Raw genomic sequence first — 15,574 nt, forward strand, 5'->3', positions numbered from 1 at the left:
CACGGGCCCCGCACTGCTCTGAGCTCTTTCTAGCCATGATTTATTTAATCCTCCCCCACAGCACCATGAGGAAGGTACTGTTACTACCCCAACTTGCAGTCAGGTAAACTAAGGCACAGAGAAACAAAGCAATGGCAGCAGCCTGGGTTTAGGAGCTGTGCCCCTGACCTTCACGCTGTCCTGTAGGACGTGCGCACACAGACGCCCTCACGTGGCCGGGAGCAGGCTGACATGCATGGGTCCCGACACGGAAGCCGAGTGCCCCTTCCTCAGAAGCCCAGGCAGAGCCCAAGGCCAAGGTCAGGGAGGCCCAGGGACCCATTCCAGGCCAAGACACAACAGGGCGGACACACAGAGCATGGAAATACTGGTTTGGTAAGTGGTTGCCGCCCTGTGCCCTCACATCCCCGCTTCCCTTCACCGGGCAGGGAGAACCCCTGGCACTACACGGCAGTGTGTAGCAGCCAGGGCAACGACCCTATGCCACGCTCTTGTTGGCATCACAGCTGCCTGAGCTGTCGTGGGGTCCGCACGGCTCCCCAGGCACAGCAGAAGACGCGAAGGTAGCCCCCTCGTGCAGCAAAAGGGCCCCAAGATGTAAAAAAGACACTTAAGACAGCTGACTCCGAGAAAGGCAAGAAACAATGGGAGAGGGGAGGAGCACATGGTCCACGGTGAAGCCAGGAGCCTGGGAGCATCAGACCTGCCGCCCACCGCCCACCGCCCACCCCCAGCCCACGCGGAGAGCCAGGGATTGAACACCCACACAAAGGCGGACTTGGCCTTGGGAGCTGCCAGCTCTACATAGGGGAACCTTGAAAATGCCGCCCACCAGCCTCAGGATAAAAGAAGGGTTCTGGTTAGGGAAAAAGTCTCCCACAAGAAACAAAAAGTCAGTGTAGGGCCTCTGGGAGCTGCTGCTTTTCGGGGAGGGGGTCTCTTTGAGGGGCAATGAAGAGATGGGTTTTTTGGTAAATATTTGTTCAGGTAATTTGAAAAGCAGAGTTACAGAGAAACAAGGCAGGGGTGGGGAGATCTTCTACCCATTGGTTCACTCCCCAGATGGCCACAATGGCCAGGGCTGGGTCAGGTTGAAGCCAGGAGCATGGAACTCCATCTGGGTCTCCCATGTAGGTACAGGGCCCCAAGCACTTGGACCATTCTCCTCTGCTTTCCCAGGCACATTCGCAGGGAGCTGGATCGGAAGTGGAGCAGCCAGGTCTCAAGCCAGTGCTCCCCTGGGATACTGGCACTGCAGGCAGCAGCTTCACCCTCGTGCTACAATGCAGGACCCCGGAAGAGGTGATCCTTGCTCAACCCTGTGAATGTGCAAACTGCCACAGAGCGCCATGACCAAGTTAGACTGTGTGAGTTTCGCATCAGTTAAACAGCAATGGAAAGCCTGAGCCTTCACCACAAACAGCGTGCAATCCCAAACCAAGTGACCCAAGTCAAGAGTGGTGTTGAACCGACAAAAATGCAGCAGCGCGCCTGCCATGGAAACACCAAATGTGCAGGGCCCTTGTCCAGCCCAGGGCATGGAGGAGGGGAAAGAGAAAAAAAAAAAAAAATCCTTACACCTTGTATGAGAAAACTCAGTCCCGCACTCCAGACTCAGCAGGAACCCGACAGCAGAATTGATACTCTACGAACTTGAGCTAATGCAGCTAATAGCTCAAGATAGGACTATTGGAAAGAGACCATAAAAGAAATATGTTTATAATAATTAAAGCAATAAAAGGAGGAAGAGAATTCCTAATGAAAGAAAGGGACACCCCAGAAAGAAGGTGGAAGAAGGACCAACAAACCCCGAGACGTGAAACACACTCATAGTCACCGGAACGAGATCTCAGTAGCCAGGGTCATTAGCAGAGCTGTGGGAGCTGAAAAATGCATCCGAGGAACCTGCTCAGGGCACAGCGTGGAGCGAGAACCAGATGAGAGACGGGAATTCAGGAGACAGGGGGGGATCAGTGGGCCCAACACGGGGGAGCTGCCATGGAGAACTGAGACAATGCAGAGCAGGAGAGCTTTAAAGAGACGTGGCTGAGAATCTTCCAGAACTGATGAGGCCCTGACTCCTTAGCTTGAAGAACATGTAGTCCTCAGAAAAAAACAGGCAGCCTACTTAAAAATAACTGCACACCCAGGCGCATCCGAGCGGCTCTGCAGGAGCCAGCGATGACAAAGCCCGGGACACAGGGGAGCGGCACCGTCACGCCCCTGCGACCTGGGCAGCCCAGGCAGCTGCAGCTTCAGGAGCAAGGGCAAAATCAGGACCTTTCCAGGGGAGCAAGCAGAGCGAGCTGGCCATGCGCAGGCCTCCCCCAGGAAGACTACCAGAGACCCTTCTAGAAGAATGAGGCGGGCCCTAGGAGAGTGAGATGCAGGTACAGGTGATGAGCAGACGTCAGTCAACATGTGAGTTCAAGGTCAATGTCAGCACTGACCGTACAGAACAGCAGCTACGAGAAAGCCAGGGTACGCAAACCACTGCACGGGCACACAGAGCTCCCTGGGTGTCAACCACACCTGTGCAGCCAGTCTCACAGAACCTCAGCTTCTGTGCGCAGGTGAACCCCTCGGAGGCCAAGCTGACCGTGTGCCCTGAGCAGGCCCAGCCCCCACATGCCCTCCACTTCTGGGTGAACCCCACACGGCTGCGAGCAGACCCTGGCTTTTACAAGGCCTGGGCCTCTGTAGGGCCCCTAAAATACCAACTGGAAGGTTGGGGGGCGTTAACTCTGCCTGGGAGAAAGCATGACCCCAGGGAGACAGGTATGGGGGCAGATGCACCCCCTCTTCCCTTGCTCACCCCTGTCGGTCAGCCCTGCTCCCTCCCAGCAGGAGAACCCCTCAACGCCGAGGGGCTGCACCTGCTCACCAGCCTGTCATGGCTCTGTGCAATTGACTCTGAAGCTGTGGCCGGCACAGCAATCAGCTCGCGGCACAGCACAGCCTGTGGGTCTCGGAGGACACTCCCAGCTCAGCAGTAACATCGGTGGCGGGGAATGCACTAGGAAGGCACAGCGGTGGCCCCTGCTCCTTGGTCCTGGCCCATGTCCTCCAGGCAGCTCTGATCAGGCACACCCCCGGCGCGAGCCCCTCACCCCTACCCCCGAGCACAGAGTCGGGCTCAGGTGAGCCCGTTAGGCGGCTGTGAGAATACGTTTCATCGAAGCGCGGGTTGGGAGTCAGTGGCATCTGGAGGGGACTCGGGGTAAGTTCTCACCCTGCTCTCTCACCGGTCCCCACTCTCTGCCTTCCGACCAGCCGGAGCCCTCTCCTTGCCACAGCAGCCAGCCACCGCGCAGAGCAGCCACTCCACCAGCCCACGCTGGATGCACAAAGCATGAACGACTCCCAAGCCTCTGGGATTTGGGCCTCGTGGTGCAGTGCAACCCAGCCCAGCCCACCCTGTGGGGGACGGGACGATGCTTTCACAGAGCAGGGCTACTCGGCCTTGCAGAACGCGGTACAGGCTGCTCCGCCCACAGAGCTCCGCCCACAGGGGCCAGGATGCCCACAGCCCTGTCCAGACAGGAGAAAGAGAGATCACACTCGTGCCCAGTGATTGATCTCTGGGAAACAACAGCTACTAGTGGCCAAGCTGGACCAGGACTCAGTGGAACTTGTAGGAAATGGGAGGGGAAAAGGGGGAACTGGGGCAGGAGGAGGCAGAAGCTTCTAGAAGGGCTCCCTGATGAGGACGGTGGCATTGAGGCAGAGACACAGTGGCTTCCTGCATCAGTGCCGAGCTCTGAGCCTCCCAGGACACCTCGCCACCCTCGCACCTCTTCCCTATCACGCGCGCAGGGGGTCCACCCACTGCCCACTTGGCCCAGATTGCACAGCAAGCTGGTGGCAGAGTCCGCCAAGTCCTGCACTCCTGGCCACTACCCTTCTATCATCCAGGGCGGGGATTTTGGAGGGGGAGGGCCGACTTCCTGCCTGGAGCACAGGAAATGTTTGCACACAGGGTCTTGGCGAAGGGTTGGGGGAACTGCTAAGTGCCCCAGGTGTACAAGTGTCTCCTCTGACACCCAGCGCCCTGGGTGCACCCCCACCCTGTTCCCAGACCACCCCCGTCTCCATTCCTTCATGCACCAGTGGCAAAGCCCAGACAGGAATGGCTGCTCCTCACCCTGCCCCCCATTATAGGAGCAGGAAGAAGAGGCCAACGACCGGCTGACTGCAGCCTTCCAAACTTCACCCGTTCAATTCACTGGAGTGCCCGGGGCACCCTTATTTGGAGATAATGTCTCACACAGGCACTCAAGGTGATGCAAGGTCATAGGGGAGGCCCTGATCCACTCTGACAAATGTCCTAGTGAAAAGAGGAACTCTGGGGCCGGTGTGTGGTATAGTGGGCTAAGCCTCTCCCATACGGGCACTGGTTCGAATCCCAGCTACTCCACTTCTGATCCAGCTCCCTGCTAATGCATCTAGGGAAGCAGTGGAGGATGGCCCAAGTGTTTGGGCCCCTGCACCCGGGCAGGAGACCCAGAAGAAACTCCTGGCTTCAGATCAGCTCGGCTCTGGCTGTTGCCGCTGGCATCACCTGTGTCCATGTCCCCTGCTCTGGCACAGTGGGACACCACAAAGATGCATTGAATGGATTAGCACCGGCATTCAGCACAAACTGCCACAGAGTGGCAGAGTGAAGCTCAAACCCAGGCCCACGACCAGCACCCAGCTTGCCCTTCTGTCCCCTCTTCCGTCTTGAACTTGGCATTCCGGGCTGGGCTTGGACAGGCTTGTGGACACCAGCACGGCCGGCAGCGCTCCGTGATTACATAAGGGCTGGGCCGGGAGGTTATGTGCTGCCTCCCTGGCCGGCAAGGCCAAACCTAAGCAATCAGGACACACAGCACTTCTGCCTCCCTCTTCATTTGCCCAGGGTCCACGCATTTCCCAGGGTGCTCATCCGCTCCTGCAGCCCATGCTGACATCCGAACTCCCTTTATAATCTCCCCGTGCCCGTCCCTGTGCCCTGAGCGCAGACCCACTGCTCACATCCATCCTGCTCAGCCTGAGCAGCCCCCGATGTTCCACCCCCGCCTGACTCCTGCTCCTCTGCATGTGGATGGAGCCTTTGTCCTGATCCTGTCTCAACACCGGGATCCTACCCAGGTGAGGCACCTGCCAAGGTCCCGTCCTCGCTGGTGCTCGGCCCTGTTCCCGAGAGGCAGCCTTTTGAGATTTGCTCTGGCTGAGTTTTTTTCTATTTGTCCTGCAAAACCATCCCTATCGAACGTATGTGCGGCAGCATTTCTCATTCATTCCTACAATGCAATTAGAATCGAGTCGCTCCAGTGTTGGGGGCATGGAGCCATGGTAGGGAAAATCCTCATTTCATTCCCAACAGCAACACACCCACTCCGCCCGGAATTCCCTCTGGTGGAAGCTCTTTCCACGCACGCGAGGAAACCCACCCTCTGAATGAAGAGGCAGCCCTGGCGGGGGTGGGGAAGGGGGTTGCTAAGATCTCCTGTCAGTCATGAAGGAGGGGTTTCCCAGCTTTTCTGACACTCTCCTGCAGGGGCGCAAACCTTCTTGTGCCCCCTGGGAAGCCCCCACGGGCCCCCTGCCACAGGGCAGAGGTGAGTAGGAACATCCTCACAGCCAGTCCATCTCCCAGCGAGGGTCAGGGACCTGCCCAGAGCCCAGGCCTGCAGGCTCCTGCTCCGGGTGCACCCACTGCCCCGCGGCCCCCACCCAGAGGGCCTGTGGCAGCCGGCAGCTCAGCTCTGGCCTTTCTGGGGACGCTACCGCTCCAGCGTGCAGTTTCTACAGACAACAGGGAAAGAGGTCCTTTTGTCTTCCACGAATCCATTTTTTTCTCTACAAGGCTCCCCTCCAATCTCGGGAACCACTTCCTCATGATCTCACCCCGACTGTCCTCGTAGATCCTGGAGTGTTGTTGTCCAAGAACACAGCCTGCCTGCCTCCCCCCACTCCCAGCCCCCTCCATCCAGCAAAGCCTCTGAGCCCCTGCTCTGGCTGGCACTAGCCCCGCGCCAGGCACTCGGCATTTCTTCCCTCTTGCTCTTCCGAGAACTGACTTCAGACGGATCCACTTCCCCTCCACCCCATCAAAGCCCCGAACTGCCCTCGCTCCCGCCCACGCCGTAAGCGGGTGGATCCGCTGCTGTGTCTGCATCACGTCGGTCATGTCCTCTGAACACGGGCAGCAGGGGGGACACCTGGAGCTGGGAGTGGGGGCAGCCGAGGCCTCCCGCACAGGGGCCCTGCATGACAGCCCCCCTTCCCTCCCACTCCCCTCCCCCACCACCCCCACGGAGGCCAGCACAGGAGTAGCCCCTACGTACGGATGCAGAAGTCCCCGTTCTCGTAGTAGCCAGGGCAGCACTGGGACCTCCGCCGGTACATGGTGCGCAGGCCCCGCCGATATGCCGTCTTATAGCTGATCCTAAGGCACGAGGGAGAAAGCCACTTGAAGCGATTGGAGATCGATCGCTCCCGTTTAGAATGATATTTGTGTTAAGCTCTACCGGGGACGCCATTCAATAATTGCTTTAAAATGCACGGTGCTGCGCCTACGGAGGAACACCACGGAGGGAAATCGATGGCGGGGGCCGGGCCCCGCGATGCAGGGCCAAAGCTGGCCCTGCTGGCTGGCCCTGGCTCCCCCAGGGAGAGGGAAGACACTGGGGTGACTGGAGGGCAACCGGGGCCTTCTGTGCCCACCCCCCAAAGCCGGGCTGCTTCCACCACCCCGGGGTGCTGGTTACCCTCCCTCCCCCCGAGCACTGAGACCCAGGCAGCCAAAGGACCTCTGAGTCCAACCTGGTCCCAGAGAGTGGATTCGTCTCCCTCGCACCACAAATAACCCCTCCCAGAGAGAAGCCTCCCCGGGAAGGCCCTGACCCCACCTCACTTTGCAGAGGGAGAGCTGAGACCCACAGAGGCGCTGGCACTCTGGACAGGGAGCCAGAGGTGTGGGCTCTGGTCCTGGTGCAGGCCCGGGGGTCAGGCCCTGGCTCTGTGCCAGAGATGCACAGGTACCGTCTCACACGTGCCCCACCCCCACCCCACAAGCCCCGGAAGCAGGCACCAGGGTAGGCCACCACTTTGTTGTGTTTGCTTATTTATTTTTTAAGATGTGTTTTATTTATTTGAAAGGCAGAGGGACAGAGAGAGAGAGATAACTTCTGTCTGTTGGCTCACTCCCCAAAAGGCCTCAGTGGTCAGGCCTGGGCAGAAGCCAGGAGTCCAAAACTCCATCCGGGTCTCCCACATGGGTGGCATGGGCCCAAGTACTGGGGTCATCTTCCACTGCCTTCCCAGGGGGCTGCACCAGAAGTAGAGCAGCTGGGACCACGCCGGGCACTCCTATGGGGAACGCCAGCATCACCAGCAGCTGCTTAAGCCACTGCACCACAACGCCGGCCCCTACATTTTGTTGATTCCTGAGAGCTTTTGTTCCCACTTTATTTTCTGTCACCCCTGCCCTTTGTTTCAGGTAGGACAAAGCTGAAGAGTCAGAGAAGTCAATGACTTGTTTGGGGTTGCACCTTCGGGCAGTGTCAGCGCCGGGTTTCAAACCCAGCTCACTATAATCCCGAGGCCAGGCCTACCCCACTGCCCCGTGCAGGAACTCCCCCGGGGCAGCGCCCGGGGAGCAGCAAGACGAGGGGAACGTGGAGGGGGTGAGGACTGCATCCTCAGACAGGACTCAGGCGGGGTCCTGACAGGCGAAGCCCCTCCCCCACAGGAGGAGGCCGAAGCGACCATCGGTGGCACAGAGCCAAAGGGACCTTGGCGTGTCACCAGGACTCAACTCCAAGTCCTTAGGCCCAGAAGCTGGAGCCCCGTCCACTTCGTCATCAGCACCCAAGGGGAGCCTGCCGCCGGGCCGCTCCTCTGCCCAGAGCAGCAGGGGCCGTCATGGCAGCCCTCGGAATGCCTGCGCCTGCTTCCCCAGGGCCTGGGCCAGCTTGGAAGGGAGTCCTCCCGTACAGGCTGGGACAGGCCTCCCGCTCCACTTCCTGACAAACGATGGCGCAGGCCTCCAGGGAAAGCAGTGATATTTGGGGATGTCGGAAGCTAAGGTCATTCTACTTTGTCAAAAGCCCGTAATGGAAGGCAGGCCGGCCTCGAAGTGAAGCTGCCTCCTTCGTACGGGAAGGCAGCTCCTGGCAGCTTCCGGCCTGGTCTCCGCACTGCGTGGGACGTCCCCAAGCCCTCCTAAGGGGAGTGGCCTCGGCCTCGGTGTCATTAAAGCCCCACTCCCCATCCCTGGAGAGAGACAGCACCTGCTGCTTCCGGCCCACCCGTCCTGGCTTGCTCCAGTCTGGGGAGCAGGAGAGGGTAGGGACCGGCTGTTCTCAGAAGAAGGACGCTGAGTTCCTATAGGCATTCCTGGCCGGGGCGGGCGGACGGCGCCGCTGTCAGCGTGCGCGCTCCCCCAGCCCTCGGGAAAGCTGCAAGGCCACTCAATAATTCAGCAGAAGCATTCACGGCGCAGGGCCGCAGCCTGTGTTAATAAGCAGCCACTCGCTCACCCAGCCCCGGAGGCTAGCGACTAGCGACAGGAGCCCCGGCCTCTGAGCCGCCAGGGCCAGGGAAGCATCATCACTGGGGGAGGCCTCAAGTTACTGCATTTCTGTCACCCAGGTGGGAAACCTGCATTGCAGTCACAGCTCCTGGCTTCAGCCCTGGCCCAGCCCTAGCCTTCACGGGCATTTGGGGAGTGAAACAGTGGATAGGCGCCTCTCTCTCTCTCTCTCTCTCTCTCTCTCTCTCTCTCCCTAATTCTGCCTGCTAAGGAAATAGAAAGATCTGGGACTCAGTGTAGATCAGGCCCTAGAGGCGTCCCCTCCCCGCAGGGTGAGGAGGCTGGGGTATTTATCCACCAAGTCTCCCTCCGTCATTAACCCACCAGGACTTCCGGTCTGCCCTGCCCAAGTCCCTCCAGCCAAAAGCATGCCATCAGCCAAGCATGGGGCGTCCAGGGAGGAGGGCGCACAGCCTCCCCAGGAGCCTGCCGCTTATCAGCACAAAGGTGAGCCCAGGCAGCCCAGCACCTCCGCCCCGCCCCTCACCCGAGAGTGGAACTCACCGGTGCCGGGTGCACTTGAACCAGTTGAGGATATCTGTGCATCGTGTGTAGTAGATCTGGTCGAAGGGGTGTGCATAGGACTCCTGGACGGTCACAGCGTAGCTAAGAGCCAGACAGGGGCATGGAGCCGTGGTCAGCTCGTGGCAGGCTGAGCTCCTATCACAGTGCCGTCTCCCCTACCCCCAACCATCCTCCTCCTCCGGCCCTGAGGATCCTTCGTGTTCCAACCTCCCCAAGCCCAGGCTGGGTCCAGGACCCATCCCTACCGACCTTCAACCCAGCTCGTCTTCTGGAATTCTAGTTCATTTAACAGAGAATGCATGAAGCCGGGGTGGGGGTGGGGGGTTTGTTCTGGAAGGCAGAGCTGACAAATTTAACAAATGCTTTGTTCAAAACACACACACACATGGAAATGGACCCCTGTTGCGGCTCTGGGAAGTCGGCAGCCCCATTTTAGAGAGGAAGACGCCAAGGCGCAGAGAGGAGCGGCCTGTGTCCAGCATTTGCCCCCTTTCACGTCTCCATCTGATGAGGCAGGAGGAGCTGTTACTCTCACTTTACAAGGCAGGAAGCGGATGTCAGCGAGCACGTGGCTCCCCCAGCTCCCCAGGCACCGCACCGTCTGTTCCGTGTGCAGGCTCGCTGGGGCTCCACGCCCCCAGACCTCCTCACACAAACTCTCATCCTGCCTGCTCCCTGTAAACCTGGCAGGTGGAAGCCACACAGCAGCAAACCTCAGCTCGACCAAAAGAAGCCTCTCTCCCTCCCCGGCCGCTGCAGGAAAGGGCCTTCTCGCATGGCGGCTGCCACGGGGAGCGCAGCAAGGTGCCAGCAACCTGCTAGCACTCCGTGGCTTTCCCAGAAGGCTCCCCGCCCTGGGCCAGACGGCCGCCCTGGGCTGCAGCAGCCCGCCTGCTATGCCCCAGGAGACCACGTTGGCTCATTCACAATAGGCCTGGGTAGGCCAGCAACCTGCAGCCTCTCTGATGCCTGAAATGTCAAAGGTTTGGAACCCAGCAGGGGCCCAGCAGCAGGCAGCAGTGCGTGGGGGCCCAGGGTGGTGGGCAGTGGCCCCCTGGGAGTGCCCCTGCAGCCAGCACAGGAACAGGCACAAGCACATTTCCGGGGTGTAAAAGCTGGGGCAGCTCCACACCCCCCTGGGCCTCTTCCCTCCCTAAAATCCCATGAGTCCATGCCCCTGAGCTCCAACATATCCCCCGCACGCCTCCCTCCCATGCGGGAGCACGAACAGGTGAGAGTGCCGAGGCTCGGAGCCCAGACCCAAGGGGTCAAGTCGGAAGCCTGGTGTTGTAAGTGTGTTCCCAGACCTGCCATTTACTGCAGACAAGCCTCCATCCTCGCCTGTAAATCCAGGGTGCACAGTCCCAGGGACTCCACGTGCTTAGGGTTAAAGCTGGGCAACCGTAATATTTACCTCTCGGTGGGAAACTAAAACATAAGGCATGCAAAAATCCATAATGCAAAAAAAAAAAAAAAAAACAGTAGGTGCTTAATAGATGCTGATCATCATCATTACGTGGCAGGTAATAATAGTGATTGTGAGGACGAAGATTTGCTTCCTGCACCAGGCACCGAGGGGCGAGAAGGAACGAGACTCACACCCAGAATGGGCTCCACTTCCAGGCTGATGCTCAGGGAAGCAGCCCCCAGTTCAACAGAGAGGGCCGGGGGTGCCACGGGGGACGGACCCAGCTCTGCAGGACGCCCTGGGCAGAGCGGGTCTGGCAGTGGGACCTTGTGCCAAGCCCAAGTCTGCGACCCAAGCGTGTGCCCCGCTTTCACGGCTGAGTGCCTTAATGCTGCTCCCTTCCCAGCATGCTAATGAGGGGCCAGATTAATCTCCCAGAGCCAGGCTTTTCCAGCCAGGGGAGGCTTGATGCTGGGCTTTATGGTGGAGGAGCATAATTAATGAGGAGCCCGCCAGAAGCGTTAATCTAGCTGGGAAATTCTCCCTAAGTGGTCTGCAGGGACCGCGCTGTGTTTCTGGAATGGCACTGACCACACCCGTCCACGTGCATCTCGTCATGGAAAAGCCGAGAAGAGCCAGGCATCCCGGCGACCTGGCATCACGAGGCATCACCAGCAAGGCCTCCTCGCCGGGGCTGCTGCTCCGTTCCTGGTCCTCCCAGCCAGGCTCTAGCCTCAGCGGAGGACCCGACCCACCCAAGACGCCAGATTTCTCCAAGCTGGGCAGGTTTAGGCAATTAGAGAGTTCGGTGTCAGTGTGAACCAATCCACTGGGACTCAGCAAAGAGGGAAGACGCGACAGGCCCTGAAATCAGGGAGGGCTCCCTGGAGGAAAGGGCCCCAGGTCAGAGCCGCTGGGAAGCCAGGTCAACCAGCAGAGGCGACAACCGAGCTTTATGGCCCTCAAAGCTCCTTCCTGCAGCTGGTGTCCTGGACCCCCGGACAAGCCCAGGAGGCGAGGATAATCACACAGAGGTGGGAGTGGGCGCTGAGTGGTTGAGAGACTTCCCCAGAGTCACACAGCTCAGGGCAGGAAAGCCCGGCCCGGGAGAACCGAGGTCTTCTCACGCTCTTTCCCATTCACTAGAAGGGGCACCCGCAGCCCTGCCTTTGTCTCCGGCCTCCCCTCTGCTAGGACTCCATGCTGGGCATCAGCACACAGGTGGTGCCTGCGTGGGCCCAGTCCGCTGCCTCTGGTCCCTACCTCCCCGCGGGGCTGGGCCGGTCACCCTCGCAGGACCGGGCCAGCACCGCCCAGCCCGCCTTTCCTCCTCCGCCGTCCACGTCCCCCATCGGGCCCTCATCTGAATTTTATTCATGTGATTTATTAACATCAAAGTGGTAGCGTCATTCCGGTTGGCGCGGCCAATCAATCCCAGGGTTTAATTCTGTTTTTCCTGATTGGGTCTCTGGTCAGTGTCTTCGCGCTCACCAAAATCAATACTTTCACCTTGGACTTCAAAGTCAGCCTTCGGAGCCCTGGCCAGTTCCCCCAAGGCCCGGAGCTGCAGCCAGGATGCGGCAGCTCCTCGCCTGTACCCTTGTCCACCCTCCCCGGGGCAGCCCCTGCCCCGACCCCACCAGAGCAGCAGGGGCCTCCCCCGTCCTGCCCAGGGCAGGCTGCTGGCCACACGCCCGAGCTGGTACAGTGCTGCCCATCCTGGGAGACCAGGGCGAACCTCACAGTATCACAGAGTGGCCTCTGGGGCCACAGCCCACATCCTCCACTCACTGCATCCCAGCTGGGCCTCTCCTGCCCTGTCTGTAAAATGGGCAGAGAAGGCCAGGGCAGCATACCGTCCACAGTGCTACGGAGCCTGGTGCAAGCTGCCTCCACGTTGACTTGGCAGAGCACTGAGCCTCGGACAGCATCTACCATCCCGTCCTGCCTTCCTGTGATGGTACCATGCCCCAGCTGGACCACAGGCCTGCCCTGAGTCCACCGGCTGCACGTCTGGACTCTACTCTTATCCCCAAAGTACCTGTCCCACGGGCAATCCCAGGGAGTGCCTGAGCACTTGAGTCCCACCTCTTACCTCTCCCAGTGGCTGCACACGTTGGGGTCCTCGGGGTTCAGGGTGAGAGCAGCTGGCAGGAGGGAGACAAGCAGGAGCCCCACCACGGAGCGCGCCATCCTGGGCCCTGTGCAGGAGAACATAGGAGGCCGCGTGTTGAATCAGAGCGTGTCCCGGCATCAGTGGGCACAGAGACTCCACGCCGCAGTGGACAGCCCCGCGAAGCAGACCACACCCCCGTCCTCACGTGTAACAAGTGTGAGGTCTTGCGCTTGGGGTCCTCCACGCGCAGGCGTTGATGTGAGTGGTAACAGCTCACAGGTTCCGGGCCCCTGGAGGGGGGGAGGCACGAGCCAGGGGAGCGTGGGAACTCCAGGCCAGGGTTCCGCGTGGGTTTTGGTTCAGGGCCGTGGGCTCCTAATGAAAGCTGTGGGCCTTCTCCTGGGAAAAACACCCATGGGCACCAATGTGCCTACCACTTCAGGGCAACCTGAGCCCCCGAGCCCATCCCTGGACACAAGACCCTGCTGTATCTGTACTCCTTCGAGGGCTGCACCTGCCCCCATCTCCTGCATCTTAGAAAAAAACCTCACCAGGCAGCTCTGGCCAGGCCACCACCAGAAGCCTTGCTCCTGTCCCCTGCTTGGGGCTGTCAGCCACCCACACCCTCCAGGCCTTCTGTCTGCACCAGGCAGCTTACAGTCTGAACCATGCCCCTGCAGCGACACCTGGGCAGGAGGTGTCACCCCTTCGTTCATGCCACAGGGGATCCTTGACAAAGGGTCCCTCCCAAAAGGAGGAGGGTCTGAAATGACCCCAGAGGGGCCCGCTGGGGCCCTGAGGTCCTGCAGCTTTAAGGAACCCCAGATTCCAGTCCTGGGGTCCCCCGATGTGGCTCGCTGACCTTGGGAGCATGGGCCGGGGGCTCAGGGTCACCTCCGGGGGAGCGGGATTCTCTGGCCTGCAAACATCGCCTATCGCTGGAATGAACATGATGAAACAGAAAGAGCAAGATTTCTCACGGTCACGTGGATACTCCCGGGGTTTATGTGATCGCCCCCGGAACTCAGGGTAACTTCTCCTTCCAGCCAACAGCACTGAAAATGCGACTCTGCTAACAGGGGACGGGTGTCACCAAAAGCCTTTGGCATTGAGAAGAGGTTAGGCCTGGGGGCGTGGCCACTGGCCCTGAGTTCACAGCCAATGGGATAGGGGCAGTCCAGGCGGGGTCCCGAGGGAGGCTAAATGCAGCTCCTCACCCGACAACTCCCTCGTTAAACTCCTCCTTAGCAGCTCCTTCTGAGACCGACCACCGACCGCGGGGTCCAAGTGAGTCACCCACGGGGCTTTCCTGTCTGTCTGAGGTTGGGACATCAGCCGCTACTTGCAGATTTAGCCAGGTGTCAGACGTGTGTGGCAAAGCAGCTGGGCCAGAGGAGCCAGCTGGTGTCTCCGCTCACTTGGCAGAGGGCAGAAGGCTGTGGGCACAGCTGCTCCTGCCTCCCCACCCCTCACCCCTGCCCACCCCCAGCCCTGGGAGACCCACACAGCCCCGCCCAGATGGGGGTCCCGGCCATCCTTTCCCTCCGTTCGTTCTCCTGCAGATCGGACCCTGCCCCGGGGCTGGCATTGAGTTTTGGGGAGAGTCAGGAGGGGAACACACGCCCTCTTCCAGGCGAGGTTTGGGCTGAGCAAGCGTCAAATGGAGGCACGCACACTGGGACCCGGCACTCGGGAAGGCACGGAGTCTGCGTGCCAGCTGTCGACAAAGCCCTGCCTTGGTGCCTGCTTTGGCCCTGACCTCCGTGGTGGGCTGCCCCTGCACTCTCCCACCACACGGCCTAACCTACAAAGCTCTGCGAAGATTGTGTATTTATTTATTTGAGAGGCAGAGACAGATAAAGAGAGATCTCCCATCTGCTAGTTCATTCTCCAAATGCTCACAACAGCTGGGACTGTGGCTGGGCCGGAGCTGGAAGCCCAGAACTCAGCCCAGGCCTCGCACATGATTGGCACGGACCCAACTACTGCTGCCTCCAGGGTGCGCAGTAGCAGGGAGCTGGAGCCTGGAGCGGTGCCGGGCCCGGAAGCCAGGTCCTCTGATGTGGGATGCGGGCACCTTAGCCACTCGGCTGCTTCCTTATCAGGCTTAGAGTATCCACAGAGCAGGCCACGTGGGACGGAAAGCCGGCTCCTCCAGTCTCCCGGCATCCGTGGTGACGTGAGATGGAGATGACTCGCATCCTTGCCATAGCTGGCAAGATGTTTTTGCTTTTTTTTTTAAGAGAGAGATTTCTTTATTTATTTGAAAGGCAAAATGACAGAAATAGGCAAAGAGAGGAAGAGATCTTTCATCTGCTGGTTCACTCCCCAAATATCCATGATGGCTGGGGCAGGGCCAGGCTGAAGCAAGGAGCCAGGAGCTCCATCCAGGCCTCCCATGGGGGCGCAGGGGTCCAACCGTCTCCCACAGTCTCCGTCATGCATTAGGATTGGAAGTGGAACAGCTGGAACTTGAACCTGCACTGATATGGGATCCCCGTGGCAGGCAGTGGATTAAACAGCCACAGCGCCAGCCCAGCGGAGACCTTTGTAAATCTTCACAAAGCCCTCACTCGGAGTCTGGACAGTTTACCTGACTCCTACCAGTGGTAAGATGCATGGAGAGCCGAGCAGGGCACAGAGAGTGTGCTGGTGGGTGGATGCACACACAGGACGTGGAGACGGAGTGAGGGGCAGCACCGACACAGCCAGGGAGGCGGACTGAGACTACCGAGTGAGCCCAGCTCCCACGCCTCATTCCCTCAGCGTGACTGTGGGAAGCTCTGCAGAGCAGGGGCTCCCAGGATCCGCTCCCTGGACGTGAATAGCAGGGTCCCCACCTGAGGCCGAGTCTGCCTCTGTGCTGGTGAGTGAGGGAAGGACGCCCAGCCTCATGGGTGCAGAAGGTGATGTCTCCCAGACCCCTCGGGGCTGCAATGCCGTC

General features: G+C 59.8%; 1 protein-coding gene across 4 annotated transcripts in view; it reads right to left on the reverse strand.

The window, feature by feature from the left end:
• The window catches only part of MEGF11 (multiple EGF like domains 11), a 192,045-nt gene extending 179,338 nt beyond the window's left edge, over window positions 1-12,707 (reverse strand). For 3 of the 4 annotated variants that reach the window (XM_062204804.1, XM_062204803.1, XM_062204805.1), the window contains exons 1-3: window positions 12,610-12,707; window positions 9,086-9,187; window positions 6,333-6,433 (exon numbers count right to left, since the gene is read on the reverse strand). In XM_062204804.1, coding sequence (XP_062060788.1) covers window positions 6,333-6,433; window positions 9,086-9,187; window positions 12,610-12,707 — 301 coding nt within the window. Of the gene's footprint in view, window positions 1-6,332; window positions 6,434-9,085; window positions 9,188-12,609 lie in introns of those variants that run through there. The other variant, XM_062204807.1, reaches the window with a different exon arrangement.
• Between the last annotated feature and the right edge of the window lie 2,867 nt (window positions 12,708-15,574).

Source organism: Lepus europaeus, chromosome 11 (assembly GCF_033115175.1).
Source record: "Lepus europaeus isolate LE1 chromosome 11, mLepTim1.pri, whole genome shotgun sequence".
Lineage (NCBI taxonomy): Eukaryota > Metazoa > Chordata > Mammalia > Lagomorpha > Leporidae > Lepus > Lepus europaeus.